Here is a 26,438-nt window from a genome sequence, read left to right as displayed (position 1 = left end):
GTGCACTTGTGCTGCACTTGCCAGCCTATAATCTCAAAGAGTTCACAAACATCAGTTAACTCAGCCTCATAACCCAGGAAGACTAAGATCATTACCCCCATTTTACAGATGGGGAAACAGAGGCATGGAATAATGAAGTCACTTGCCCAGGTCACAAAGCAAGTAAGCCATGCCCAGGAGTAGAAACGACAACTCTAGGCTCTCAATCCCTTACTCCGGTTAGTACACCATACTCCCTATGTGCTGGATTGCATTCCACCTGAGACTGGAGCTGCCATGAAAATCACCTCTTACCACATTTTATTAATTGGCATGAATCTAAAATCACAGAAGTTAAGAGACAGAAAAGACTCATGGGGGCCCATCTAGTCCAGTCTTTCAAAATTGTCATGAACAGACACAAAATCGAGTCACCCACCCTTAACCATGAGGAAAGTGTGTATTTTATTTGTCCTTCCAAAAAAACAAACACCCCTCCTCTCCCCACACACACACACACATTCACCCTAGCTGAGTAGAATTTTGAATAGCTGATCTAGGGCCTAATTCAGCAAACTACTTAAGAAAATGTTTAGCTTTAAGTATGTGCAGAAATTCATTTCTATTTAGCAAAACACATGATGCAAGCACAGGCGTACGTTCCTTTGGAGTTAAAAAGATTTAAGCACACATTCAAAATTAAGCATGTGTTTAAGTGCTCTAATTAGGGCCACTGTTTTGTCTCCCAAGGGCCAGTGCAGGACTGTTCCCTGCACGGCATTGTTCAGCCTTTACTTAAAAGTCCCAATCGATGGGTTTTCCACTACTTTCCCTTGGGAGATTCCCCCAATATATGATAAGAAACAAACATGGCAGAACTTTTATGATTATTTATTATCTGTGAGGTGCCGGCAGTGTGCCCGGCCCTGTACAAGACACAACTGTTGGGCTGGCAGACAGAAAAAGCGCTGTAGAACTTCGCCCCAAAACGTTTTGCCTCCAAGAAGCTAATTAACGCATCCCAAAGGGATAACAGGTTTTCTGAGAACACACCTGGGCATCAGATGTGCACCATCCAAAGAGAACTCATTTTGTTATCTTTACTGCTTAGTTTGGTTACCATCCAAATGGGATTTTAAAAAGTGGCCAAAATACTGTGATGGCTGGCCCTTGATTGCTGAAGCCTAACCATCTGCAAGAAACTTTTTTTCAGGCAGGGGAGCAACAGTAAAAAGAATACTACTACTTATGGAAGTTAATTTTTTCCCAATAAATATGAAGAATTATATTTTAAAAAAATGAGAGAGAGAATCTTAAAGTGTCTGCTAGTTTCTGTCAGGGATTCTTGTGTTCACCAGATTGATATTATCATCTGACACGTGTTGGAAGACATCCACAACAACTCCACCAGCCTGAACTGCAAGTAGCCAAAGACAAAGCCGGACAGGACATCTGTGATATGGTGCCGTCCAATCATGATGCGGGAAAGCCCCACGCAGAAGGCCCAGAGGACCAGCAGGATCCGGAGTGGGATGGCCAAAACCAGGTGGTTGAGGAAGAATTTGGACACCATGGCAGCTCGGCTGGCGTGGCCAGCTGGGAAAGCATAGATGTCCATGGTCAGATAGTCCAAGAGGCCGGGGTGGACATCGTATGGGCCTCGTCGCTTGGCCAGCTTCTGCAATCCTGCAACAATCATGATGTCCAGGAGTAAGGCTGCAAAACAAGGAAGAAAGTGGGAAAGGTCATAGAGACAAGCAGACAGGTCACTGTTATGAGATGTTCAGCAAGGGAAAGGGAGGATCTCAGGGCAGCATCTGTGCTGGAGCAATAATTGTCTTTGCACTGAACACCTGAGTTCAAATCTCAGCATAGGTGAAAACGAGTTTGGGTGCTCTCAGCCCTGGTCATCGCCAAAGCACTCGACAAACATAATTGACCCTCCCAAGCCCCCAGTGAAGTAGGCAAATATTGTGTTATGCCCTTCTCACAGGACGGAGAGCCTGAGGCCCAAAGAAGACAAGTGACTCACCCAAGATCACAGAGCGAGTCAGTGGTAGTGCTGGGATTAAAACTCTGGAGTTCCTAGCCCTATGTTTAGACAACGGTTCTCTAGCTTAGTCCCCATTTGTGTGCCAAAGGAAACAATCCTGCAATACAGCACATTCTGCTGTACAGATGAGTGAGGCTGCAAGTCAGGAAGACTGCCCTGCAGTAGCAGAGCTGGCTGGGGGAAGTTTACGCAATCTCTGCCTCAAAGTAGGTTTAGCTCATGCCAGAGCTATTTAATTCCTTGTTCTCGTGAGCCTTTAAAAAAGACAACAAACACGCACAAATGCAACAGCCTCTTCCTCCTCACACCCACAGAATTCTATTGAACTGGTGGATTCCACTAGTGGGAGGACATTAAGGGATAGGGACAGGTTAAAAATGATATCATTGAGAAAATGGCCTCATCTACATAACTAACACCACCTTGGTGAACTGAAAATGAAATGTGGTCATAATTCTCTTTGATTTCTCACTTCTTTTCTTTTCGCATTCTCTAGGGCTGGAGCAATGAAAACAGACCAGTCCCCGTCACTGAGAGTTCTAGTCAGTTTCCACTTTGTGTCTCACATGCGAAGGCTGCAAATTTTACAGGACAGGCTGGTTTGGTGTTATTGGAATGAATAAATAAATAAATAAAATATTTGTGCTGGATTTGGAAAAAGCTGCTTCTTCTGAGGCCTAGCTTGGAGGACCAAGCACAGAAAGGACAAACTAATGTACATGAATGTGAGATGGTCCTGATGATGCAGACAGACACTCCCCCTCCCCGCCCATAAATATTGTATGTGTGAGAGAGAGAGAGAGACACACACACACACACACACACACACACACACACTCCCCTGCATAAATGTTAAAGACAGACCGTTCTTGCTTTCCAATTGCCACACGGGTGGTTTCTATATCATTCCTGGCTCCTCTGCCTTAATTGCTCCTGTCCGGAAGCAATTTCCATTTCCCTCCCTCAGACAGGTGCTGTTGATTTTATTCTTCAATTTGTTTAATCCCCTCATCTGCCTTTCTGCAGCGTTTCTAATTAGGTAGAGTGCTGATTTCAGCTCCTTGCTGGGAAGGAGCTGCAGTGACAGCACATATATACCATAGCAGGCACAGCCTGCTCCATCCGCAGGAATGTCAGAAAGCCAGTTGCCTATTTTCTCAGGGACTGACTAAGACTATTCATTTGAAGCTGCCAAGATTTTGCAGGGATTGGGGGGAGGGAGGGGGTTTCTGTACACAGGAGATGGCAAACAACAAGGTAAGCAGTTATCCCAGATACTGACACACCTTAGCCACGAGGCAAAAATCAAGGGCCCAATCCTGCAAAATGTTACTTGGGTGAATAATCCCATTGACAACAATTGAACTGCTCCCCATGACGAGTGCTACAGAAAACCTTAAGTTAGTTAGCTAGTAAGAAGAACAACAAAACCCTGTTTATCCAAATAGACTAGGGGACAGGGAATTCATTTGGTTAAATGGGGCTTCTCCTTAAGAGAGGTTAGTTAGTCCAGCGACAGTAAAACAGCAATGCACGTGGAGGGGATCACAATATACATTCAGATAATCGGGAATAAGAAGGTCTCGACTCTCTATTGCTGCTCTGTAATATTCTTGTCACAACTAGCTAGCGAATTCTGACTACGGGTTATACCAGATACCTGCAAAGATGGCATCTTCGCCAGTTGCGTTCTTCCCTGCATAGTGTCTATCATGAATACATGCACCTTGTACACACTCCTCCCAATATACATTTCAATACAACTTGAATAGCATCTTCCATGCAAAGTGTAGTCCATGCAAAGCTAAGCACCACAAGACCATAGGCGGTGCAATGGCGTAACTTAGAGGTAGCATATAGAGGCTGGAATTTGTTTCTGCAAAGCCCAAATGAGGGGTGGTTTGGCTCCAGATCCCGTGTTATCAGAACCATCAAAGGGCACCAGATTGGGATAAAAGATTCTGATTCCAGCTCATCTTTTAGTATATCTGAGAGGAAACAGTGTTGTAAATCCACTGTAGAGCATAGGGAACAAAAGTATTCCATTCCTAAGCACAAGAGGCAGAGACAAGGGGAGGAAGAGGAGAGGTTTACAGATGAGATTTGAAATGAGGTGGCGAGATTCGATGAGGCAGAGTGATGCAGAGAGGCTGTTCAAGACAGCAGGGGGCTTCCCAGGAGAAAGATCTTGCACCAACAATGGTGAGATTGTGAGAAGAAACGCAACAGTAGGGGCTCCTGTATTGTATATGTCAGGAGTTCTCAACCTTCTTCTTTCTGAGGCCCCCGCAACATTCTATAAAAACTCCATGGCCCACAACAACTGTTTTTCTGCATATAAAAGCCAGGGCTGGCGCTAGGGGATAGCAAGCAGGGCAGGTGCCAGGGGCCCCATGCCACAGGGGACCCCACGAAGCTAAGTTGCTCAGGCTTTGGCTCAGGCGGCAGGTCTTGGGGCACTGGGCTTCAGCCCCATGCAGTTGGGCTTCCGCTTTCTGCCTTTGGCCCCAACAAGTCTAATGCCAGCCCTGGTTGGCAGACCCCCTGAAACCTGCTGGTGGCCCCCCAGGCCCCTGGTTGAGAACCACTGGTATATGCAATGCACTAGCTGGGCAGGAGGGGAGCTAGGGACAGAATTTCAGGTCTGTCGCTGTTCATTCTGTAATAGTATTTGAACAGAAGGGGGTTTCCTTTGTGTTTCAAGATTTGCTAAGACTGATTTTTCACAGGGGCGGAAGGAATTTAAAAAATAGGCCAGCGATCTTTGAACCAGCCATTCACTGTCGTTTCTTGGTAGAAAACAAATGTTGTCAGCAAAGCTAACAGCTGCAGAGGGCAACCGTTCAGCTTGGCTAGTCGTTATGGGGAAGTCTTGCTAGCCCTGACGGTGATCCAAGTGGTCTCGGGCTCGGACTCTCATTTTGCTTCATGAGCTGCTGCTGGACACCAGCTTCGGAACCCTTATCACCGTGCCTGTTACGGCCCCAATTCAGCAAAGGACTGAAGCACACTCCGAACCAGGGCCTATTATACAATTTCTGGCAGCTGGTCTATGAACCAAGAAAGTGGCCATCTCTCTCCCTGGGCATAAGCTGAAAGATCTGAGGCTCTGGGATAGGATCATCTTGTTCTGAAATGGACACTTGCTTTAGCCTCCCTGGACTTATGCTAGACTTAAAATAAAGAGGCGAGTTAGACACATTTAAATTACTTTTGTAATGCCAGTCTGTGGCCCATAACTGCTAGGTCCTAGCAATGACCCAGGCAGCATAGGTTGAGAGAGTCGGCCTGGGAGCTGGAGAGCCTCAGAGAGCCAGTGGGTCTGTCTGTGCCTTTTCCAGCAGCCTCAATAATATTCATTACAACGAACAACTGTCCCTTCTCTACCACGAGATACTACAGCGTGGTGCTTTTTCTGTCCCCTTCCCCTGCACTGTGGTCACCACCCCCGAGCAGCTTGTTCCCGGATGCGTCTGCAGCAGCCTCAGCAGTGCCCTGGCTCTGAAGCGCAACGCACGGGGTTGAAAGCAATGCCGGGCGGCTCACCCCAGCCCTAGAGCACACACCCAATCAGCGCATTTCAACAACACACCAAAGCAAAGGTTCTAACCTTGCCCTCCCTGACTCGCTTATCCTCCACCGCTTGCCCTGGGGAAACACTACGCCAGAGTGAATCAGCACATGGCGTTATCACAGTTCTGACAGAGTCAGCAAACAGCCCAGCCTTCAGAAATAGATACAAATGGTGCAGTCACTCAGGGAGCACATAGTCCAGCTCATATCCCCCTGCAATTCCCCAACCTACATTCTTGTCTGGATGGAGGCTGTGGGCTGGCTGAACTGCCCTCCCCCATCACTGTTTCAATCTCGCAGCCCAGTGCAGGCAGGATTCTCTCTCCAGAGCTGGCCTGCTGCGTGCGCAGGAAATGCAAAAATAAAGGGCTAAGTTTCTAGCAGACTGTCTGAGCTGCACCTGCAAACTTTGCCAGCACATCCATTTTACGTGAGTACATGTTGATTTACGAACTGGCATCCGCACACCTAGTTCACCTGTCTTGTGCACCCAACACGGAGACACAGGCAAAATCTTCGGGCCCAGATACTTGATGACTGTAGAAAATTTGGCTCCTGTGACTCTACCCTATCCAGGATAGGCAGAGGTCTCTGAAGAGAGCCTGAAACTGGCTCTCCAGACTGCGCTTGCACTGCTCCTAGAGAGGGAGTTTTTCGGGTTTATAGCAAAAATGGCAAAATGTCACCTGAGGCAAAAGTGTGAATGATTGCAGAGCTGAATTTTTATTGCAACAGCGCCCATCAGCAGAACAGCTAGGTGCCATTACATAATTTTAGGAGCACATCAAATATTTCAGGGGAAGGAATCAATTCTCCTTTCCTTCCCTTTAGGTTTAAACCCGCCCTCCACCCCCGCCCCCCCCCCCTTTTTTTTTAAATGGCATGTGCTCAATTTCTCCTGTGACCCAATGTTTTTAAAAAATGTGAAAACCTAAGATATCTTGGGCAAAAATCTCTCGAAGTGCAAATCAAGATGGTTTCACAACTCTACTCAGCACATAAAGGGCCAAATCTTACCTATCTAGGGAGATCTAATATGTGGTATCTCAATAACTAAAATCTGGCCTCTGATGCTCACCCACTGTATTCCCATTGAAATTAAGGGAAGCCACATGGGTAGCTATTAGCTCTGCTAATAGAGAAAGGGTAAATGTTTCTACCTTGTTGCTACTGCCTTCAAGAACCACTTAAAAGTTGCAGCTCAACAACAAGAGAGAGGTAGTAGCCTCCTGCATAGACCGGTGAGGGACAAGCTTAGAAGTGTTAATACTTCCATTCACGTCTTCAAAAATTCTCTCGCTAATATCACCATTAAAGGACGTCTGAATAAAAGGATTTCCCTCTTTGTCGTTTCTTTCCTTTCCGGTGTTCTGAGGTGTGAATGCTGCTGCTGTCCCTTTACGAAAGAGTTCTGAAGTAGATTCAGGCTGATCTTAAAGGGGCAGCAGCTGTCGCTGACTATGCGGGAAGGCTGGCTGACTCCTGTAGGTTGGAGCTAGAGAAGCGACTCCAGGGATGGGGCAGATGCGCTGGGGAGATGTTTATATGAATAAGTTCTCCGATGATTACTGCTGAACAACCTGGGTGCAGTACCAAAAAAGACAAAAAGAAAGCCCCAAAGCCTTTTGCTTCGTCTGCTCCTGCAGGTACTCACATGGAATCACTCAATGAGCAAGGACAACTCTTGGCAGTAAGGGCTCTAGGATAAATATCAAACTAAAAATCACAAGCCAGGACCCAATGGTTCAGCTAGTAACCCCCAGGCATCATTACCACCTGCCAGTCATGGGGGTAGATGGGAAAAGGGGAAGTGAAAGGGTGGAGAGAAACTCACTCAAGCAGGGAGAACTTACAATGAGCTCAGAAAACAGCCCGAGAGTGATACAGTATCAGGGAGTTCCACAGATAAAACCCTATCCTCAGATCAATCCCTATGGATGTTAGGGCATGGGCAGTCTGGCTAATCCCTATTTATTACTTGTATTACAACTGTCTGGAGGATAGCTAATGTGACGCCAATTTTTAAAAAGGGCTCCAAAGGTGACCCTGGCAACTACAGGCCAGTAAGCCTCATTTCAGTACCGGGCAAATTGGTTGAAACTATCGTAAAGAACAAAATTGTCAGACACATAGATGAATATAATTTGTTGGGAAATAGTCAACATGCTTTTTGTAAAGGGAAATCATGCCTCGCCAATCTACTAGAATTCTTTGAGGGTGTCAATAAGCATGCGGACAAAGGAGATCCAGTGGATATAGTGTATTTAGATTTTCAGAAAGCCTTTGATAAGGTCCCTCACCAAAGACTCTTAAGCAAAATAAGCCGTCATGGGATAAGAGGGAAGGTTATCTCATGGACTGGTAACTGGTTAAAAAATAGGAAACAAAGGGTAGGAATAAATAGTCAGTTTTCACAATGGAGAGAGGTAAATAGTGGTGTCCTCCAGAGATCTGTACTGGGCCCAGTCCTATTTAACATATTCATAAACGATCTGGAAAACGGGGTAAACAGTGAGGTGGCAAAATTTGCAGATGATACAAAACTACGCAAGATAGTTAAGTCCCAGGCAGACTGCGAAGAGCTACAAAAGGATATCACAAAACTGGGTGATTGGGCAACAAAATTGCAGATGAAATGTAATGTTGATAAATGCAAAGTAATGCACATTGGAAATCATAATCCTAACTATACATATACAATGATGGGGTCTAAATTAGCTGTTACCACTCAAGAAAGGAATCTTTGAGTCATTGTGGATAGTTCTCTGAAATCATCCACTCAGTGTGCAGCGGCAGTCACAAAAGCGATCAGAATGTTGGGAATCATCAAGAAAGGGATAGATAATAAGACAGAAAATATCATATTACCTCTATATAAATCCATGGTATACCCACACCTTGAATACTGTGTGCAGATGTGGTCGCCCCATCTCAAAAAAGATATATTGGAATTGGAAAAGTTTCAGAAAAGGGCAACAAAAATGATTAGGGGTATAGAACGGCTTCTGTATGATGAGAGATTAATAAGACTGGGACTTTTCAGCTTGGAAAAGAGGGGACTAAGCGCGGGATATGATGGAGGTCTATAAAATCATGAGTGGTATAGAGAAAGTAAATAAGGAAGTGTTATTTACTCCTTCTCATAATACAAGAACAAGGGGCCACCAAATGAAATTAATAGGTAGCAGGTTTAAAACAAACACAAGAAAGTATTTTTTCATGCAACGCACTGCCAACCTCTGGAATTCCTTGCTGGAGGGTGTTGTGAAGGCCAATACAATCACAGGGTTCAAAAGGGAGCTAGATTCATGGAAGATAGATCCATCAATGGCTATGAGCCAGGATGGGCAGGAATGGTGTCCCTAGCCTCTATTTGCCAGAAGCTGGGATTGGGTGACAGGGCATAGATCACTTGATAACTGTCTGTTCATTCCCTTTGGGGCACCTGCCATTGGCCACTGTCAGAGGGCAGGATACTGGGCTTGATGGACCTTTGGTCTGACCCAGTCTGGCCGTTCTTTATGTTCTTATTATACTAGAACTCAGAGGCTCAAATCTGAATCAGGGCCCTCTTGGGCTAGGCACTGTGCAAACAAAGTAAAAGACAACTGCTCTCCTGGGGAGCTCACAAGAGCCACGGCTGTGGTAATACACAGAGTCGAAGGTCAAGCTAAAACCAAGCACTTTCAAGGCTGTGATTCTCATCTCCTGGAAGTTGTGGCACCAAGGTGGTTCGTGAAGCTGTTTTCTGGAACTCCTGGCATTTCAATAACACCTACTGCTTGTGTGGAAAACTTCCCAAGTGTAAGCTGCTGTAGAAATTAGTTTCCCTGAACATGTAGCCCTGGGGAATGTGCAAGCTATACCATTCCCAACAAGGATATAAATTGATGGGCCTGGTCTTCTAAAGCCCTGAGGTCAGTGGGAGCGGGAGGTGCTCACCAACTCTGAAAGTCTAGCCCGCTACTTCCCAATATTCTCTCTGACATGTGAAATGATCAGGTTCACCTGCCACACGCATCAATGGAGACAGTGGCCACACATGGCACAATGAACTTAAACAATAACTAATTATGATATAGTGCAGCATTTGGGGGCGGTTGTTTTTCAGTCAAAACAACACAAAGGATTCTGGGACATGGGGGTCCCAGGAGGATAATATGGTGGAGGAATTTGAGGTCATTGGAATTTTAAAAAGTTAGACTCCCTCTCCTAGCTTATCAGAAAACAGCCCTGAGTGAAACCACAGGCTGCCTAGAGAGCCTCCCCTTGGATATAACATGCCCTTGGGAGCTGGGCAATTTGTATCTTAGAACCAATTACTTAGCATGGCTGTTTCCCAAATTTGCTCTGCCATGCCCATGCTCTTCAATTATTCTGGAGAAGAGAAGAGGAAAGGGTGAGCACAGTGAAAACACCTCGTGCTATGGAGGAGCTGGGCCTCTGCGGGGCACTTGCCTCTGACCATCTTGTTTATTGGGTTGAAGCAGATCTGCTTCCATACCCCTGTTGCCTATAAATCCTGCTAGCTATGTGCAGAGGCGAGCTGACGCGCTGTGAGACCTCTCCCACAAATGTGCAGCTACCTCGGATAGAGATTGCACAAACACTGCACTGATAATACCCATAATGACACCAGAATAGCACCGGTGTATCCCATAATGGCAACCATGCCAACACAGTGCTAACACATCCTGTAATGGCACCATATAGCATGAGACTGCATGGTGCACAGGCAACCCATAACGACAGCATATAGCACGAGACCACTGCATCAGCGTAACTAGATTGGACTTATGGTCCGTGTCTCTCATGGGAGGGAAGGCTTGGGCCAGGTGCGGAAAGGAAAGGAAAGCAGAACATTTTGCCTGTGGGGAGAAGGAAGAGAAGCGCTTTGGGCTGCTCACCCACTGGTGATGCAATGCCTAGCCTGGGCAACTCATAATGTCATGATTAAGGCCCAGCTTCCGCTAAGTACTTAAGCACATGCTTAACATGAAGCCACGCTTCAGCTTATCCCTGTTCAGCACCGCACTTAAGCATGTGTTTAAGTCCCATCGGCTTCAATGAAAGTGGAATCAGCCTCTTAGATTTTTTTTGTTAATAGCCTTGGAGGATTTACAGCACCTCTCACCTGTAGAACTCAAAGCACTTTACTAATCTTGATGACTTGGGCCCTCTCAGTGCCCCAGGGAGAGTGATAAAGGGGAGCCAGGAGCAGAAACCTGAAATCACATCTAAGAAATCCTCTAACAAAGTGGAGCTTTTCAGCCTGGCTCTGCCAGGAAGAGGAGAAAACCTCTAATACTGTCCTTACTTCCTAAGCCAGACTGACACCAAGGGTCCCTGAGCCCCTCTCTCCTGCCCCTCAACACTCCCCGCCAATCCTCTGGCAGCCTTAAAGAAAGCAACTGGAATCCGCACTCCTGTCCTCCTTTCCCCCAACTACTCCTCTTGTCAAGCTGCATTAGAGGCCAACACACACACATTGCCCCTGGGGTGGGAGCTTCTCCCAGCAGGAGCAGGATGCATCTCAGCTGAGAACACCTACTTCCCAGGGTGCCTTAGAGTTCAGAGCTGGGGGAGGCGGATCCAGACAGCTGTCCCCTGCAGGGTGGCACAGAAATACGGCCACTTTCCCCCTCCCCCGTTTAACCATCACAGCACTTCCCTTCTCTTTGAATCTGCATTTGGCCTCAGGGCATACCACCTTCTTCTGAAGTGCTGGGTGTTAGTCACGGCTGAGCTAGCTGATTACTCTAGCTGGACCAGTGCTCCCGCAGGGATCCTACATAGGGCCTGGTTTCTGCTCCGGCAGCGGCTGAGCAGGTGCTAGCGTGACACCGGGCCTGCCACTATATGAAGGGACACTGCAGACTCATAGGGTTGGCCTTTAACAGCACGTATTTGCTCTAACTACAGCAGGCAGGGCGAGAAGGAGGAGGAGGGGAGGCCAGGGAGTTGGATGCAATTTGTCATTCATCAGTGCCTGAACTCATCAGTGAGGATGGGACAAGACGGGAGGGAGACACGGGGCAAAGGACCTGGGGCTTTTACTGCAGCGCCTGAGAAGGGTAATGAGAGAGATTTGCAGCGTGACGGGTGATGAAGAGGAATGTTCATTCCCAGTTTGAGGCGGTGTGGATGGGGGATGCAGAGAGCACTGGAGGTGGATGTGTGTGAGGTTACCTCCGATCAACACCCACCATGGGCCGGTCACATTAGCCCACTTGACATTTAAAAGTTTCCACCTCAGTGGGCAGACAGGCTGCAAACTTGCCAAGATTTCAGCGGGCAAATCAGATCCCAGGAGGGGAGGCTAGGCAAGTGTCTCGCCTGCATTCCAGGATAACAAGCCGGGGACGAGACCACCTCCGAACAGTGTCTGAGCAGGGAATGTACACGCAAGCCGCTGGGTCTTCAGAAGCGGTTTCCTCCACCACTGGAACACAATTTGTTTCTGCTTAATTCAGATGCTCCCTAACATGTCGGTGGGATAATTAAAAAAAAAAAAATCAATGTATCTGACCTAAAGGCAACCCCACCTGGGGCCCACAAGTTCTGCTGCATATGGACTGACCCTGGGCATGTCTACACTAAAAACACCGCATTGGCGCCGCTCTAGTGCTTAAGTGAAGATGCTCCTAGACTGAGGGGAGAGAGCTTTCCCATGGGCATAGTTAATCCGCCTCCCCGAAAGGCAATAGCTCTGTTAACAGGAGAAGCACTGCCGTCGACATGGCGCTGTCTACATGGGGGGTTAGGTTGGTGTAACTGTGTCGCTATGGGGTGTGGATTTTTCAGACCCGAGTGACGTAGTTAAACAGACATAGGTCTGTAGTGTAGACCTGGCCGTCTGGCAATGCCACTCTCCTTAAGAGCAAAGAAGGAGGTAACTCATTGCTTGGTTGTGTCCAGGCTACTGAGCCCCAAGACTCGACAGAAAGGATATGTCTACACTGCAGTCCTGGGGTGCGATTCCACCTTGTGTAGACATACCTGAGCTAGCTCAGGTCCCGGAGCAGAGATACCAGGGTAGTGCGTGCTTCAGTGTGGGCTAGATGCGCGAGTGATTGCCCAGGGTTCTGGGTGAGTTTCTGGAGCCTGTGTGGCCGTGGCTTCACTGCTACCAGCACCCAAGCTAGCAAAGGTATGTCTACATGGGCTGCAATCACACCCCTTGATTCCAGTGTAGACATACCCACAGATACATGAACAATGAGCTTGCCCGCACTGCATGGGTATTCACCTAGTACTCTCTAAATTCCCAGAGTCCTGTCCCTGTATGTACTGGGCTCTGTATAAAGTCAGGGATGGATTTCCAGGATTGTTTCAAAGTCCTGGTCAGGAATCTATAGGGGACTTCCCCAGGACATTACAGCCTGGTTCCCCACCCCTCCCGGCTACTTGGGGCTTCCCAGAGCTTAAGGCTGGCTCTGCATACAGGGAACAGACTGAAGTGAGTGTGCCCCAACCTTTTGCTGAATTTTATGAAGGGGGAAATCCCCCTACCCCAGCCTTTCACCCTCATTCAGGCAGACAGCGAATCCTTACCCTGATGCTAAGAAACGAAGGATCCATCCACTTCATTCAGTACTGCTTCTTTGATGGTGATACACCCCTTGTGACAAAGCCAAGGAGCCAACGTACAACTTAGATACAGCATGCAGGGCTGGTAACGGATGGTAACATCTTATTTAAAATCTAAGGACCAGGTCCCCTAACTGTTGTAGCTTCACTAAAGTCAATGGAGCTGTGTCACTCTGCACCAGGTAAATAAATAAACAAACTTCTCCCCACCACCAAACCTCATTCAAGAGTAACAAGATCCAGTTGGCTCCTAATGGGGTGAGAGGCAAATGCTGAGGGATAGGAGGGGGAAGGGCAGTATAGGGGACAAGGAATCAGGACCCTGGATTTTTGTGGCACGTCCAGCAAGCCACAATCAGATGTGGCACCAATGCCCCAGAACCTGGGGGCTGGCGTCTCTGCTGACGTGCACCTTGTGTAAGCATTTATGTCTGTGCAAGCTGAGTGCAAAATGCTACCAAATCCACATGGTAGCACTTGCCACTCACCTTGCACAGGTGTGTAGGACTGCACCGAGAGCAAGCCAATGGATAATCAGGCCCCTGAAGTGAAACTGCCTGATGTTACAGAGACCAGTATAACAAACCAGGTGTCCCACAGCCAGAGTTTTACATTGCAGGTTCATCAGGCTCCCCCAGCCTGGTTACTAAATGAAATTAACCGAAAGGGGGGCTTTGTGCGGCCAAAGGCTGAGTCCTTCAAAAGAGGACTTTTGTATCCCCCACGTCTCCAAGAGGGATGAGCCCCTAGTACCAGCCAGCCCAGCCCCTTCACAGCACCTCAGGCCTGTTTCTCTTTTCACTCATACCAGTGTAAATTAGGAGTAACTCCACTGAAGTCAACAGTGTAAACAAGAGCAGAATCAGCCACTTCCTTCCGTGTGCTGGGGGAATTACCGAATTCCCTGGGCCCAAGCAAACTTCCCTTATGGACAGGGCCCCTGACAACCACTCAGCATGGCCTTGGACAAGTCAGCTCTCCTCTCTCTGGCTCAGTTTCCCCAGTGAAAGTGGGGATGATACCAGCTCCTTCCTTCCTTCCTTCCTAACAGAGTTGGGAACTAACAAGCTCACATTTGTACAGCATTTGAATATCCTTGCATTAAAAGGTGCCACAAGAAGGTTCACTATTACTATTCTATTATTATCCCCAGAAGTGCAGCCTTCTGTAGGAAGAAATGATTTAAAGCCAGTGCCTTCCCTGACTTGCTACCAGGGAGCTGGAGCACTTACCCTTAATGAGGATTTTTGAGTAGGGGAAAGAGGTGAAGATGGAACTGATACTATCAGGGCCCAATGGGCAGTGTCCTTTGAATCAGAGCTTGCATTAGAACGAAAAGGGGCCCAATGCTGGGCAACAGAACCAAGCCCCTTCAGGCTTACGAGATTTCTGGATCCAGAAAGCATCAGTTTATCAAGCTCAATCTGTTTGGTTTTAGGGAAGGTTAAGGGATGACTTGATCACAGTCTATATTTAACTATATGGGGAAGAGAAATTTGATAACAGAGGGCTCGTCAGTCTAGCAGACAAAGGTATAAGAAGATCCAATGGCTGGAAGTTGAAGCTACTTACATTATTTAGATAAGACTAAATTTACACTAGAAAAAAAGGTACTTTTTTTTTTTTAAACAGTGAGAGTTATTAACCATTGAAACAACTTGCCAAAGGAAGTGTTGGATTCTCTATCACTTAAAAAAACAGCCAAAATTTCTAAAGATCTGCTTTAGTTCTAACAGAAATTAATTCAGGGACGTCCAGTGGTACTCAAGATGTCTGACTAGATGATCACAATGGTTCCTTCTGGCTTTATAATCTATGATTCTATGAACTTGGGCCCATTTCTGCTAGGTGGATTAGAATCAGAACACCAGATCCTGTCCCCCTTCAGCTTTGGGAAAGTTTGGGTCTGGATCGGAGCACTGGCCCCAAACTTGCCAACTGTGGCAATTTTATCGTGAGTCCCAGGATATTTGATTTTCTCCAGCTGCTGGAGTCAGATGATTATCTGAAAATCTCAGTTCTCATTTAAAAAACGTAAGTTTCTAGCCCTCCTTATTGCAGAGAAAAACTCTAAGTGCTCCAAATAAAATGAACCCACATTGTATGGTTTGAAATCTCGTGATTTTTAATCCAATCATGATTTTTGGGCCCTGATTAGTGATTTTTTAACAGATGAGATTGGCAGTACCCGGCCTCGCTCTCCTGAAAGTGTGTTCTAGCAGAGGAGCCCGTATAATGGGGACAGAGACCCCCTTTTTAGCGACAGGCTCCGAATCTGCTTCTTTACTTTGGTTGCTTGGCATTTGTGGCTGGGGATGAAGCAGAGGTGAATTAATAAATCTCAGCATGGATGGCAAAGGTGTGGGCCAACATGGGTCCACTGAGCCTAGGGAGGGGAGCCACAGCTGGGATCCATGCTATGGGGAGGGCTAGATGGGGATGGCGCAGGGCTAGATTTCAGCACCCCCACCCCAAACATCCCATCATACAGCCGGGAAGTTTTCACCCAGCACACAGCTCAGGGGCGTGTAGCCTGCTCTCCATCTGCAGCTGTGCCTTTGCCAGGTCCCCAGTCCCATTTCAGCAATCGCCTTACTCCTTCCCTTTGCAAAGCCTGATTACAAATCCTAAACAAGCGCTTTGTGATGGGCTGGCTCCCTGCCCAGAGACTGCATCAGAAATTCTGCTTGCTGTCTCAGACTCCAAGGGGGCTGGGGGAAGGGAGGAAAGCCACGTGGGGTGAACAGCCTTGCTGCTTCCCCTTCCAAAGGGTCAGGGCGAGGGTGGGAAGAGCCCATTCCCTCAGACCTGTCCTCACCCAGAAGGGCTTTGTTATCACCAAGTACCGCAGGATTTGAACTGCATATGGGACTGAGCCAAAACAAAAGGGTGACAGAGGATGTCGGACAGTATCAGCAAACCAAGTTTCTTGCGGGGAGGTAAGGTCTGTGATGGGAGCCCTGTCTCCTTCTGAAGGAGAACTGAGACATTTAAAAGGTCACTGAAATATTCAGGGATCCGTCTAGGGGAAAAAATCCCAGACTCTTAGTGAGAAGCAACTCACAAAACAGAGGAGCACACAGACACACATTCACTGGCCATACCACGCCCTTCTCAAGAACCATTAGGCACAATGGTTCTTGTGGCCACTGGCTGGGTCCACCAACCCCACATCCCTAGTTAGGCCTTTCATCCTGACAGCACATAGATATTATGGCAACGGGCACTCTATAAATAGGCAGATCTCTGCCCTCCTAATTTTGGGCCTTTAACTGGCCACTCCTGTTGTATCTGCCATCCCCTTGTACACGATAATGGCAAGTCTACGCGGGGAGATGATGGAAATGTGACAAGGGGGATGCAGGGGACAGAAATGTCTCCATGCGTCTTGTTTCGATTCTCCTGCAATCTCCCTAATATGCCCCTATTTGGAAACTGCCTAGTTACTATGGCAACGGGTGTTAGACAAAGTACACCATCCTTTGATCAATAGGGGATGAAACTAGCCTTTACGTTTCCTGGGAAGAACAACAAGATCAAAGATAATTTGTTTTTGTGGGTCACTGGGAGCAGGGCTAAGATTTGGGGGAAGCCCAGCAGAGGCTATTTTGGGCACCACCTCAGAACTGAGGGGACCTACCGATGTGGGCTTTGTGTTCCCAAGAGGCCAGGTGCTAGCAGCTGCGTGGCTAAGTGTGAATAACCTGTGAGAAGGGGGCCAGGACTGCTTCATATTTGGAATCGTAGCTTTGCAGTGAAAAGGGCAAGCGACTTAAAAAAAAAAAAAAGTGAAAGCTGAAATTAGCATTTGATCATCATTGGATTGCAAATCTTCAGAAGCCCAGAGCTGCAGGCTTCCCAGGCCCCAGAGGCTAGCCTTGCACGGGATATGTGTACAGGCTCTGCCAGGGGCCTTTAGTTCCTTACCAATTGGTCCTCATAGGCTTTTAAAAGGGGGCTTCTCTCTGCTCAGTAAGGCGAAGCAGAGCAGCAGGTGATGGTGCAGGGCAGGCACCTGCTGAAGGAAGGGAGGAAGATCAAAGGAGCAGGAGCAGGCGGGTGACAAGACTCCCCTTGGGGGATCTGAGAAGAGGGGCCAGAGTCTGCTCGAGGCAGAGGGAAGGGGGGCACAAAACATTTGCGGAGAGAGCATCAAACTTGGGTGACTCTGATCCCCATTTTGTCTTTAACCACCCACGACTGAAATCTTAATTCATCTTTAAATCTTCCCCAGCTAAGCCTCTGAGAGAGGCAGATACAGTTTAATAAAGGATCTGGCTGACAGCATCAAAGCCATAAGGTTTTCCTGCCCACAGGTTTGGTCACTAACCGTCCCAGGTCCCATTCTGCTAGTCTCACATTGCACAGGACCTTACTCCAGGAGTAGCCAAATGGAACCAGCTGGACTTCTAATGCAGGAAGGCACAGAACCTAGCATGCACCCTCTAGGCCCTTATGCTGCGCCCATCATCGGGGTATCAGAGCACCTTCCTGCTGTCCCTTGCGACTAGGGGCTGGGCTTTGAGTGCAAGAGGTGGAGTATTTTACTCACCTAGCAGCAAGTTCATGAGGACCTCCTGTCCCGCCAGCGTGCTGCTCTTCACCAGGCAGATGAGTGTGCCCCCGATCCAGGGTACGCCATGCCCTGTGATCCCGATGAGTGTGATCATGGAGCGGGCGCTGCCCCAGGACGAGGCGCGGCTGGCACAGACCCCCAGCCTCTTGGACATGCAGATATCGATGGCCAGCAGGGAGTTGAAGGCAATTCCCTTGAAGGAGGGGTTCAGCTGCATGCAGTCCTCCTCGGGAAGCTGCTGTGATTGCCTCCGCTCCTTGGTGCCCTCGTTTTGGGTGGGAGCCAGACCAGACTGGCTGCCCTGCTTTCTGCTGGAGCTCCTGGTCTCCTGGTTCCCTTTCATGGGCTGGTTCAATGAGAGGAACTCAGCCCTGTTCAGGACATTGTTCCGCTCTCTGGCTCTGGCCCGGCTTTGGGATGCTGGCATTGTGGAGTCTCCCTAGATGAAACCTGCTTTCAAAAAACTGTACAGGAGAGAAACCCCTCTCCCCTTCCAATCAGCTCTCCCCACCTCCCCCCTTCAGCGAGAGGAATTTGGTAAGCGACACGGATTCCCTTCTTGTGCAGTCTCCCCCAGCACAGACTGCAGCTGTTAAATATAGAGCAAGGAATGCACATGGCTGTTTACTTCATGGGCCTAGCAAGCTTGGAAGAAAAATTAATGTCAGGCTGGGCAGCCAGTCCAACACCAGAAAAAAGGTTAAACAGCCAATGGATACAGAGAAGAGGAGGGGAATTCTATGTGCCAAAGGTTGGTTGCTTCAGGCCTGGTCTATTTAAATCTTCCAATTGCTTATATCCCCAGGGCTGCAGGGGAGACTGGGAAATGTAGTTTTTCACCATGTTCTTCCATCTGATTTAATGGAGGAATTAGAGCTGAAAAAGATCACCCCATCCCCTCTCCCTATCAGGGCAGGATTGATCCCTGCAGGCTGTTGTGCAGCCTGGGTTTGAAATCTGAAGAGATGGGGCTTCCTTGGGGCACTGTCAGGGACTTTGTCCGATCTTTTCCCTTGTTTAGTTTCATCCCCATGGCTCATAATTGGCCCCCTTGTCCGCCTCTTGTGCTGCCCTAAATAATTCCTGTCACACCTCGGTGTTAATTGCCTTCAAATATCACTAGTCCTATATTCCCAACACCCAGCCACCTTTTCTAAACTCCTGCAGTAACTGCTCCATCAACCCACTAGCCTCCGGGCCGTAGGTGTAGCAGCACCTGCCTTTGGACTAAGAGAGATGCCGGATTGCTAATCATTTCCCCTTCTCTCCCACCTACCACATGAGTCTGGCCTCATTGTAGCACGTTTGTACTGCATCGCACAGAATCACAGAACCCTGACTCCCAGCAGTTGACAGGCAACACCTACAAACTCAAATCAGCGCGGAAGATTTCAATGCAGTTAGCATCTGTAGCAGAGCAAGGTGTGACCAGAGAGACTGTAAGGCACGAGATTCAAAGGGAAGCAGGGAGTATGGGAAAACTGACAGACTCAGGGAATAGGACGTGACTGGTTTATTAGGGAGAGGTGTGATGAGGTGGTTATAGATAATAGGCATGTTACTAGGAGACCAACTCATGCTGCATAGCTTTGAGAGGGATGGGGAGTTCAGGGGTTAAAACAAAGAGAACTTTATGGGGCAGGGGGCAGAGAGGAAAGAGGGGCAACAGAATGACCTCGGGAAAGCCAGCAGTTAATAAATGGACAGTATTAGGTACGACTCTCCCCCCCCCCCCCCGCCCCAAGGTGTCTTAGCAGTAGTTAGTTTCAAACTCAGTCCTCCTAACTCCCTCTGGCCATTTCTCTCATCCCAGCCCCCCCCCCCCCCCACTTGCAGTTTGGTGTCCAGGATTGGAGGTATCCAGTTCAGTCATCAGCCCCTAAGGGAAGGGCTGCCTGGGTTGCCAGGGGGAGGGGGGAAATGTCTTTTACCACCTGACCCAGCAGAAGCGATTTCAGCTTTGATTGCTAGGCAGAGATGCCTGCACCAGAGTCCCTCAGGTAAGCTGCGGCTCTCTGTGGCTTCAGCCCAAGCCACCTCAGCGCCGCCTATGTTGTCTGCCACCTCAGCTCCCTGCACTGCCTTGAAGCACCTCAGTTTTCCTCTGTCTACTACCTCAAAGCCAACCACTGTCTTGAAGCTACCTCTGTAAGGAGTCTTCAGAGAAGAGTCAAAGCCCCTACTACCGGGAAGGGCGTCTCAACAGAAGATAGAAGCCAGTCTATCCATTCAAATTACTTACTTATACTTTGTCCAGTAACTGCTACTCAGCTATGCAAGGTCACAATTGCGGTTAGGGTGACTTCTCACCCTAGGTAGATTTGATGCAGTTCTCTTGTCCCTTCATTTCCCACCACAGACAATAGCATTTTACTGCCCCCAACTCAAAACTTAACTGTGTCTTAACCAAAATGCACCAAACTGTCACATAACTGAAATGCAAATGAGGCCTGGCCCATTCAGTCATTTCCCCTTGCTCACCAATAGATGCCAGCAGAGAGCTCCCTGCCCTATAGAGTCCCTGTCCAACTGGAGTTCTCATGCAGCTCTGGGCTGCTCTTCTCCCTGTTCACCGACAGATGTCAACAGCGAGCTCCCTACTCTTGCTTCAGACCACATCTGCATAGGGGCTCAGATCAAGCTCCTTAATGCAATACTCACAGGACAGCAGTGGACAGCTTGGGCCAGCCCCCAACCAAGTCGTCCCTCTCCCTTGTGTGGGTGGTAGCCACACCTCAGTAGATCTAAATGCTGTTGGGACTAGAACCTTTGCCATGTAAGATTTGGATCTACAGCTCAATGGATCTGTGCTTAATCTGGCACTGCTTGGAAAGGAATTGGAGGGGTCTCCAGGGACATTTCTCTGCAGCCCCGTAGGCCAGGCTGAGTCTTTTGGAGGGGATGCCTTTGCAACTTTGACCCCTCCAAATAGCAACAGGAGCAATACTGATGGTATTGCTGGATTGCCCTTCAAGCCACAAGGCCCCTTGTGTACCTCAGTTTCCACATCTGTCAAGTGATACAATATGCACCACAAACTGGCACAGAGAGGTTAACCCATGATGTGCCCAAGCAAATCAATGGCAGAGCTAATAAAGGCACCCAGGAGTCCCAACTCCTAGCCTCTCTCTCAGATCACCAGATATATTTTTACCTGTTATCCATAGAGAGGGAATGTATCTTTCAGTCTAATGCAGCTTCTCAGCCTCCCTTGCCCCAGGGATCTACCACTGCTATGTGATGACCAGCTGAGGATAGAGCTCTTTCGCTGCGTTGCAGCAAACTTTTCTGTCCCCTCCCCTCTCCAAATACACCTATCCCATCCCAGGAGCAACACCCCAGCTTGGCTTGTAAAGACAGCTACTACATATATAATACACACAACCACACTTGTGCAGACAGACAAGAGGCAGCACAGGAGCGCTGTTAGTAGTATACCACAGACACGCAGTAGGTCCCCTTTGATCAGAGTTATGCAGCTGCATTCTTACGATATCAGAGAAGTCAATATCCCTGCTACTACTGGTCTGTCATTACCCCATGCAGAGGTTCCATGGCATGGGAATAATCACAGCCCATGCGCCATTGGCTAGAGGAGTCACCGCTTTAACTTTGTGATAGCTGTCACTCTTGCTCTGCATGGCCCAGAGATTCCCACTGCTTGCTGCAGGGGTGTTGCTCTGGGGGGCTGTTTGTAATGAAGTGTTGTTTTTGTGGCAAAAGTCCTAACTATCAGGAGGAAGAGTTCTGTCTCTCTGGGCCATGGCTGGGGGGGAAGGAGGTTGTTACTAGGCAGTTTCCCTAGTGGAGTAATCACAGGGAAAAATACTTTGAAAGCAAACACTGGGTGTTAATTTTAAATCTGATGGGTCTCTCTCCTGCCAACTACTTTCCAGTACACGGGGGACACTCTCTCTCTCTCTCTCTCATCAGGGCTCCAGCCTTAAACATAACTAGGGTGACCAGATGTCCTGATTTTATAGGGACAGTCCCGATTTTTGGGTCTTTTTCTTATATAGGCTCCTATTACCCCCCACCCCCAGCCCAATTTTTCACAGATGCTGGTCACCCTAACATAAGCACAAGTGGTTAACTAGGGCACCACACAGATTTAGCAGCTTATTTCCCAATGTCCTCCCAGCAGCTTGATGGGAGAGGAAGGCAATTATCTGCCCACTTCCCACTCTTCCTAAAGGGAGGAAAGGAGACACCTCATTGCTTTTCCCCTTTTTCAGGGGTAAGACTGTATTGGGCAGGGGGCTCTGCTTTTAGCAGCTTGTTGCTAGCAGCCCCACAAATAGGAAGGCTGCAATGGTCCGTCGCCCGGGAGGGGAAGGAGAGTTCAAGAGAAAAGTTTTGGGTTTCCTACAGATCACACTGAGGCTGCATCATTCGCAGATTGCCCTGAGCACGGACACATGTTGCACATGCATGTGGTGAGCGGGGAGAGAGAGGTGAAGCAGGTTTCGCAGAGGCACACCATGTTTTGGAAGCTAACCAGAAATACACGGCTTTGAAATATTATTAATAAACCATTAAAAGGCGCCTGCCCTCCCTCACACTCGTTCTGCTGAGCGCTGCGCTCTCTGCTCAGATTTCCAAGGCTGCTGCTGGGTTATTTTGGTTTTGCAATCTGATCCACGCTGGGTTTATTTTAGCACCTTGGAGAACTCCCAGGCTGATGGATTCCAGGTCCCTTCCCTGAGGCCATGCTTCCGAGGCCTTGCTAGCTATAGCAGACTAGGCAGCTGCCTAGGATGGCAGATTTTGGAAGGCGGCAGACTGGCGGTGCGGCAGCCACCAGCCGGGGCTCCAAGGAGCAGGAAGGGGTCCCATCTGAGCTGCTGGGGAAATGCTCCTGCCCCCTCTCTGCTATTCCCTGAGCCCGGCGCAGGTAAGGAAGTGGTCACAGCAGTAGCTTAGGTGCTGAGCGGCTTAGGGCTGCTCCTTGCGGCGCCGCGAGTGCTGGTAGGGCTTCAGCCACAAGGGCAATGCCCCACCCAGCTCCAGGTTGGCATCTGCCCCCCATAGGCCCTGCTGCCCACGCAGTGCCTGGCTCCTGCCCCAGCTGCTGTTTCAACTCCCCCATGGGTGGGCTCTGGAGGGACTGACACCGCTACGAGCCCAACCGTGAGACGCAAATCCAGAAAAGTGCAGGGGTGGGCCGGGCAGTATGGGGGTGATGGGTGGAGGCAGGAATGCAGAGTGCAGGGGGACAGGCTGGGATTGTGGTGTGCAGGGGTGGGCAGGCGGGGGACTAGCGGCGTGGGGCTGGGGAGCCAGGTGTGGGGCTGAGGGGTGGATAACCCCACTCTGCCAATGGCAAGGAGCCTGGTGCCCATTATGCAAAGGGCGAATCACATCCCCAGCCCAGGTGGCTTCATGCGGGGCGAGGCGGGGGGTCCACATTGCCCATTCACTAGGCCCCTGTGGGCCGAGAGCTGCCCTCTGCCTGAGCCTGGGTCCTGTTAGGGTAGAGCTGAGCTGAGCGGCCCCAGGGGAAGAAGCTGCTGCTGGCCAGCAATGCTGAGCTGGGGCTCGTTCTCCTCTTGAGCCCTGGGTAGCTGGTGCCAACCTGTCCGGAAAGGCCCATTGGGAAAGGTGACCCCGGCTAGGGATACTGCAGGCCCAAAGAGCAGGTCTTGGCAGCTTGCAGGGCCTAGGGCATAGGCCTGGGGGGACGTTCATGGTGGCCTGGTCCAGCTCAACCCACTGGGATGTCAGATTGGGGTCTGTCCCAGACTGACTGTCACTGGGGCCCAGGCTGAGGTCTGCCCCATCAGCCTCCGACCCGGCATGAGGCGCAGGGCTGGGGGATAGCAGCAGTGGGGGAGGCGCAGAGGGTCTGCTGCAAACTTCGAGGAGAATAGGTGGGGGGCAGCAGACTGAAGTTTTGCCGAAGGTGGCTGATTGCCCAGGCCCAGCACGTTTCCCCTCCTCGTCAGCTCCCTCCCCAACCAGCAGGCTCCTCCTCCCAGGCTGGCTCCACATTCCCCTGGGCGGGCGGGGTCTGATGGCCCAAATTCCCTGCATAGCTGTTGCTGCCTATCAGCTCAGTCCACAACCCCAGCTACGCAGCCTGCAGTGGAGATGCAGTCAGGGAACAGCAGCAATGCCTCTATCCCCGTGATTCTGGAAACCTCCCCATCCCCATCCCCGCCCACACCAACATCACCGACACCTTCAGCACACCCCAAGTGCCAGCAGCCACAGCCAAGCTCCAGCAATCACTGCCAAGAAGCAGCAGCAGCAGACACTTGCAGCCAAACTGCTCAACAGCAAAACCTTCTGCCTTCCTATGATGGGACTTGTTTTCAGGAGGCTTTTGATTGGGAGGTGGCGGTGAAGGAGGAGGTGGTGGTGGAGGAGGAAGGAACCTTATTTAAAATATACCACAGTATTCTGGAGTATTAATCCGGAATGCTACAGCAACGCTAGCTCCAGCTGCAGCATTTGAGTCCTTTAGTGTAGAATATGGCAGTATTTTTTTTTCCAATAAAAGAAGGTGCTGTATTTCCACCATTCTGTGCTGAAACAAGGTGATAGTTCAGTATATCAGCCCCACTGCCAGGAGGAAAGAGCCCCAGGAGGAATGGAGAGTGGGCATGTTACGTGAGACGGGGGCACACACACACACTAAACAGATTTAAGAAGGAAAAGCATCCTATAGACAACCAAAGGGATTAACAAATATCCCCAAGCGCTACATTATGTTTTGTTACAGCTGGGCCTCAAAGGCCAGCCTTCAGCATGAACATTTTCACCTTCAAGCTCTTCTCCACACTCTAGCACAGGTATTGCTTTACCCAGTCCTCACATGCAGCCACTGCTGGAGTGGAACGTGGCAATTGCTTAACAGTTCCCAGCATGCTACGCAGCCACGTACCGCTACATGTGAAGAAGAATCCGGTTGAAGCTGCAGAGACGATTTGGAGTTATAAGTAGCCTATAATGACCCAAATTAGAAACTGACCAGGACAGCAAAGCTAAACAGGCTCAGCGAAATTGCAACAGAACCAGATTCTATTGAAGTCAAAATGCTTCTTAAAATTGGGTTAATTTCAGAAGAACACTGGGGGAAAAAAGATCTAGCAAGGTTGAAATGTCCCCTTGTCAACATTTTCAGAATGAAACATTTCAATTTTTTGTTTTGAAATGATAGTTCTGCATTGGAACAAATATTTAAAAATCTGAAATTCTTAGTGCAGAAAAATTCCCCAGAAAATTAGGTTTGGGTCAATGGAATCATTTTGGTTTTATTACAACTTTTTCTTATTTTATGTTATAATATATTTTGAAATTTTCAGTTTCTTTTCCCCTTCAGAATGAAGCCAGATTTCAAAATCCTGCACAAAACAGAATTTCTATCGGCCACACAGCTCTACTCAACTCTTGCAAAAAGCGCAATGGCGTTTTTAATTACCTTGTTTTAAGTCTCGTCTGCAGACCATCACTCTCAGCATCACAATGGCTGGTTTTGGTATCAGTACTGACTTGGTAGAAAGTAGTCTCTTGGGAACCAAGAACTTCTGAGTTCTACTTCCCCCTCCACCAGACCTGATGCGAGTTCATTGGCAAATCACTCCCTTGTATGGTCTGTGCGACCCAGTTTCCCTATCTGTTGCAGGGATAGCAATAATCAGTAATGAATCCAATGTTTGCATGGCACTTTGAAAAATATAAAGCACAAAAATATTACCACTTGCTAAATGTTCAATGAATGCCCCTTCTAGCACCTGTTACCCTGGAAGCTTCCATCCAAAGACTGACCAGCTCTGATCCTGTTTAGCTTAATTTGACAATTTCACAGGCCAACGGGGCATGGCTGCAAAACGTGAAAGTCTGTGTCCATGCCTAGCGAGGCTGTAGGGGATCTCTGCTGAGAGAGTAGACTGTAAATGACTTTTAAAGTCAAATAGGAGAAACCTCATGATCTCTCCTGCTCCATCTGGGGCTGGTCTCTGCCCCCCACCCCCGTACAGTAATTTCTTCCTACAGTCAGGGGCTTGCTTAGCAGCTCACCACTCCCCTCCCCATCAGCCCATCACCCTGGCAGCCAGGGAAACTCCTTCTGTGGTACTCTCTGGGCCTGAGTGTCCCTCCCTGGCTCTTTCTGTCCCAACCTATTGAGTGGGGTGGCCAGTTCTGCTCTGTTCCGCATGAAGAGTGGAAGGTGCATGAAGAGCGGGAGCAGGCCGAGGAAGGTGCGTGGGCTCAGCAAACCACCTCATGCTGTTCTCCAGGGCAGAAGGGTGGACGAATGAGGGACCCTGGCTGAAAAGAGGGAGGGGGGAGGGCTGAACATTATTGGTCAGACAGAGTTGGAGGCGGGAATTTATGCCTGCACATCCCAGTGAAATTCTTGTGCTCTCGCTCGGGTCTCAGATCCAATGGGCTCCATTGTGATTCCAGCACTGCCCATGAGGAGCAGATACAACCTCGCCCTGTCCCGAAGGCATCTGCGTGTCTAAATTTCCCTCTGCCTCCCAAACTTCCGTGTATCTATTAGACGACTGTAGAGTCAAGGGCAGAGATTGTACCTGGGTAGACGGCACAGTGCCAAGCACATTGTCAAAGCTAAATAAATTGTGTATGTAAATAACACACATGTGTCCATCTTACTATACTGAGATGATAGACTATACTGTTGGTTGACCTTGGGCAAGT

General features: G+C 48.9%; 1 protein-coding gene across 6 annotated transcripts; it reads right to left on the bottom strand.

Annotated features, from left to right (window-relative positions):
- Positions 1-854: 854 nt before the first annotated feature.
- Positions 855-25,329, bottom strand: PLPP7 (phospholipid phosphatase 7 (inactive)). 6 transcript variants are annotated; one of them, XM_008169151.4, is made up of 3 exons: positions 25,195-25,329; positions 17,748-18,210; positions 855-1,695 (listed from the first exon to the last, which is right to left on the bottom strand). In XM_008169151.4, the coding sequence occupies exons 2-3, from the start codon at positions 18,196-18,198 to the stop codon at positions 1,331-1,333; spliced, it is 816 nt and encodes a 271-aa protein (XP_008167373.1). In that variant the 5' UTR covers positions 18,199-18,210; positions 25,195-25,329; the 3' UTR covers positions 855-1,330. The 6 variants fall into 6 exon arrangements, with proteins under 6 accessions (XP_008167373.1, XP_065428495.1, XP_065428497.1 ...); XM_065572423.1 differs by lacking the exon at positions 25,195-25,329 and adding an exon at positions 17,123-17,213 and having other exon boundaries at positions 1,554-1,695; positions 17,748-18,345; XM_065572425.1 differs by lacking the exon at positions 25,195-25,329 and adding an exon at positions 17,123-17,210 and having other exon boundaries at positions 1,554-1,695; positions 17,748-18,345.
- Between the last annotated feature and the right edge of the window lie 1,109 nt (positions 25,330-26,438).

Source organism: Chrysemys picta, chromosome 18, assembly GCF_011386835.1.
Source record: "Chrysemys picta bellii isolate R12L10 chromosome 18, ASM1138683v2, whole genome shotgun sequence".
Lineage (NCBI taxonomy): Eukaryota > Metazoa > Chordata > Testudines > Emydidae > Chrysemys > Chrysemys picta.
This window is presented reverse-complemented; position numbering and strand designations above follow the sequence as displayed.

Excerpts from the sequence above, each read along its gene's own strand:
- PLPP7 (XM_008169151.4), bottom strand. The coding sequence starts at position 18,198 with ATGCCAGCATCCCAAAGCCGGGCCAGAGCCAGAGAGCGGAACAATGTC. Across the intron at positions 1,696-17,747 it reads CCTCATGAACTTGCTGCTAG|CCTTACTCCTGGACATCATG; the intron begins GTGAGTAAAATA and ends CTTGTTTTGCAG.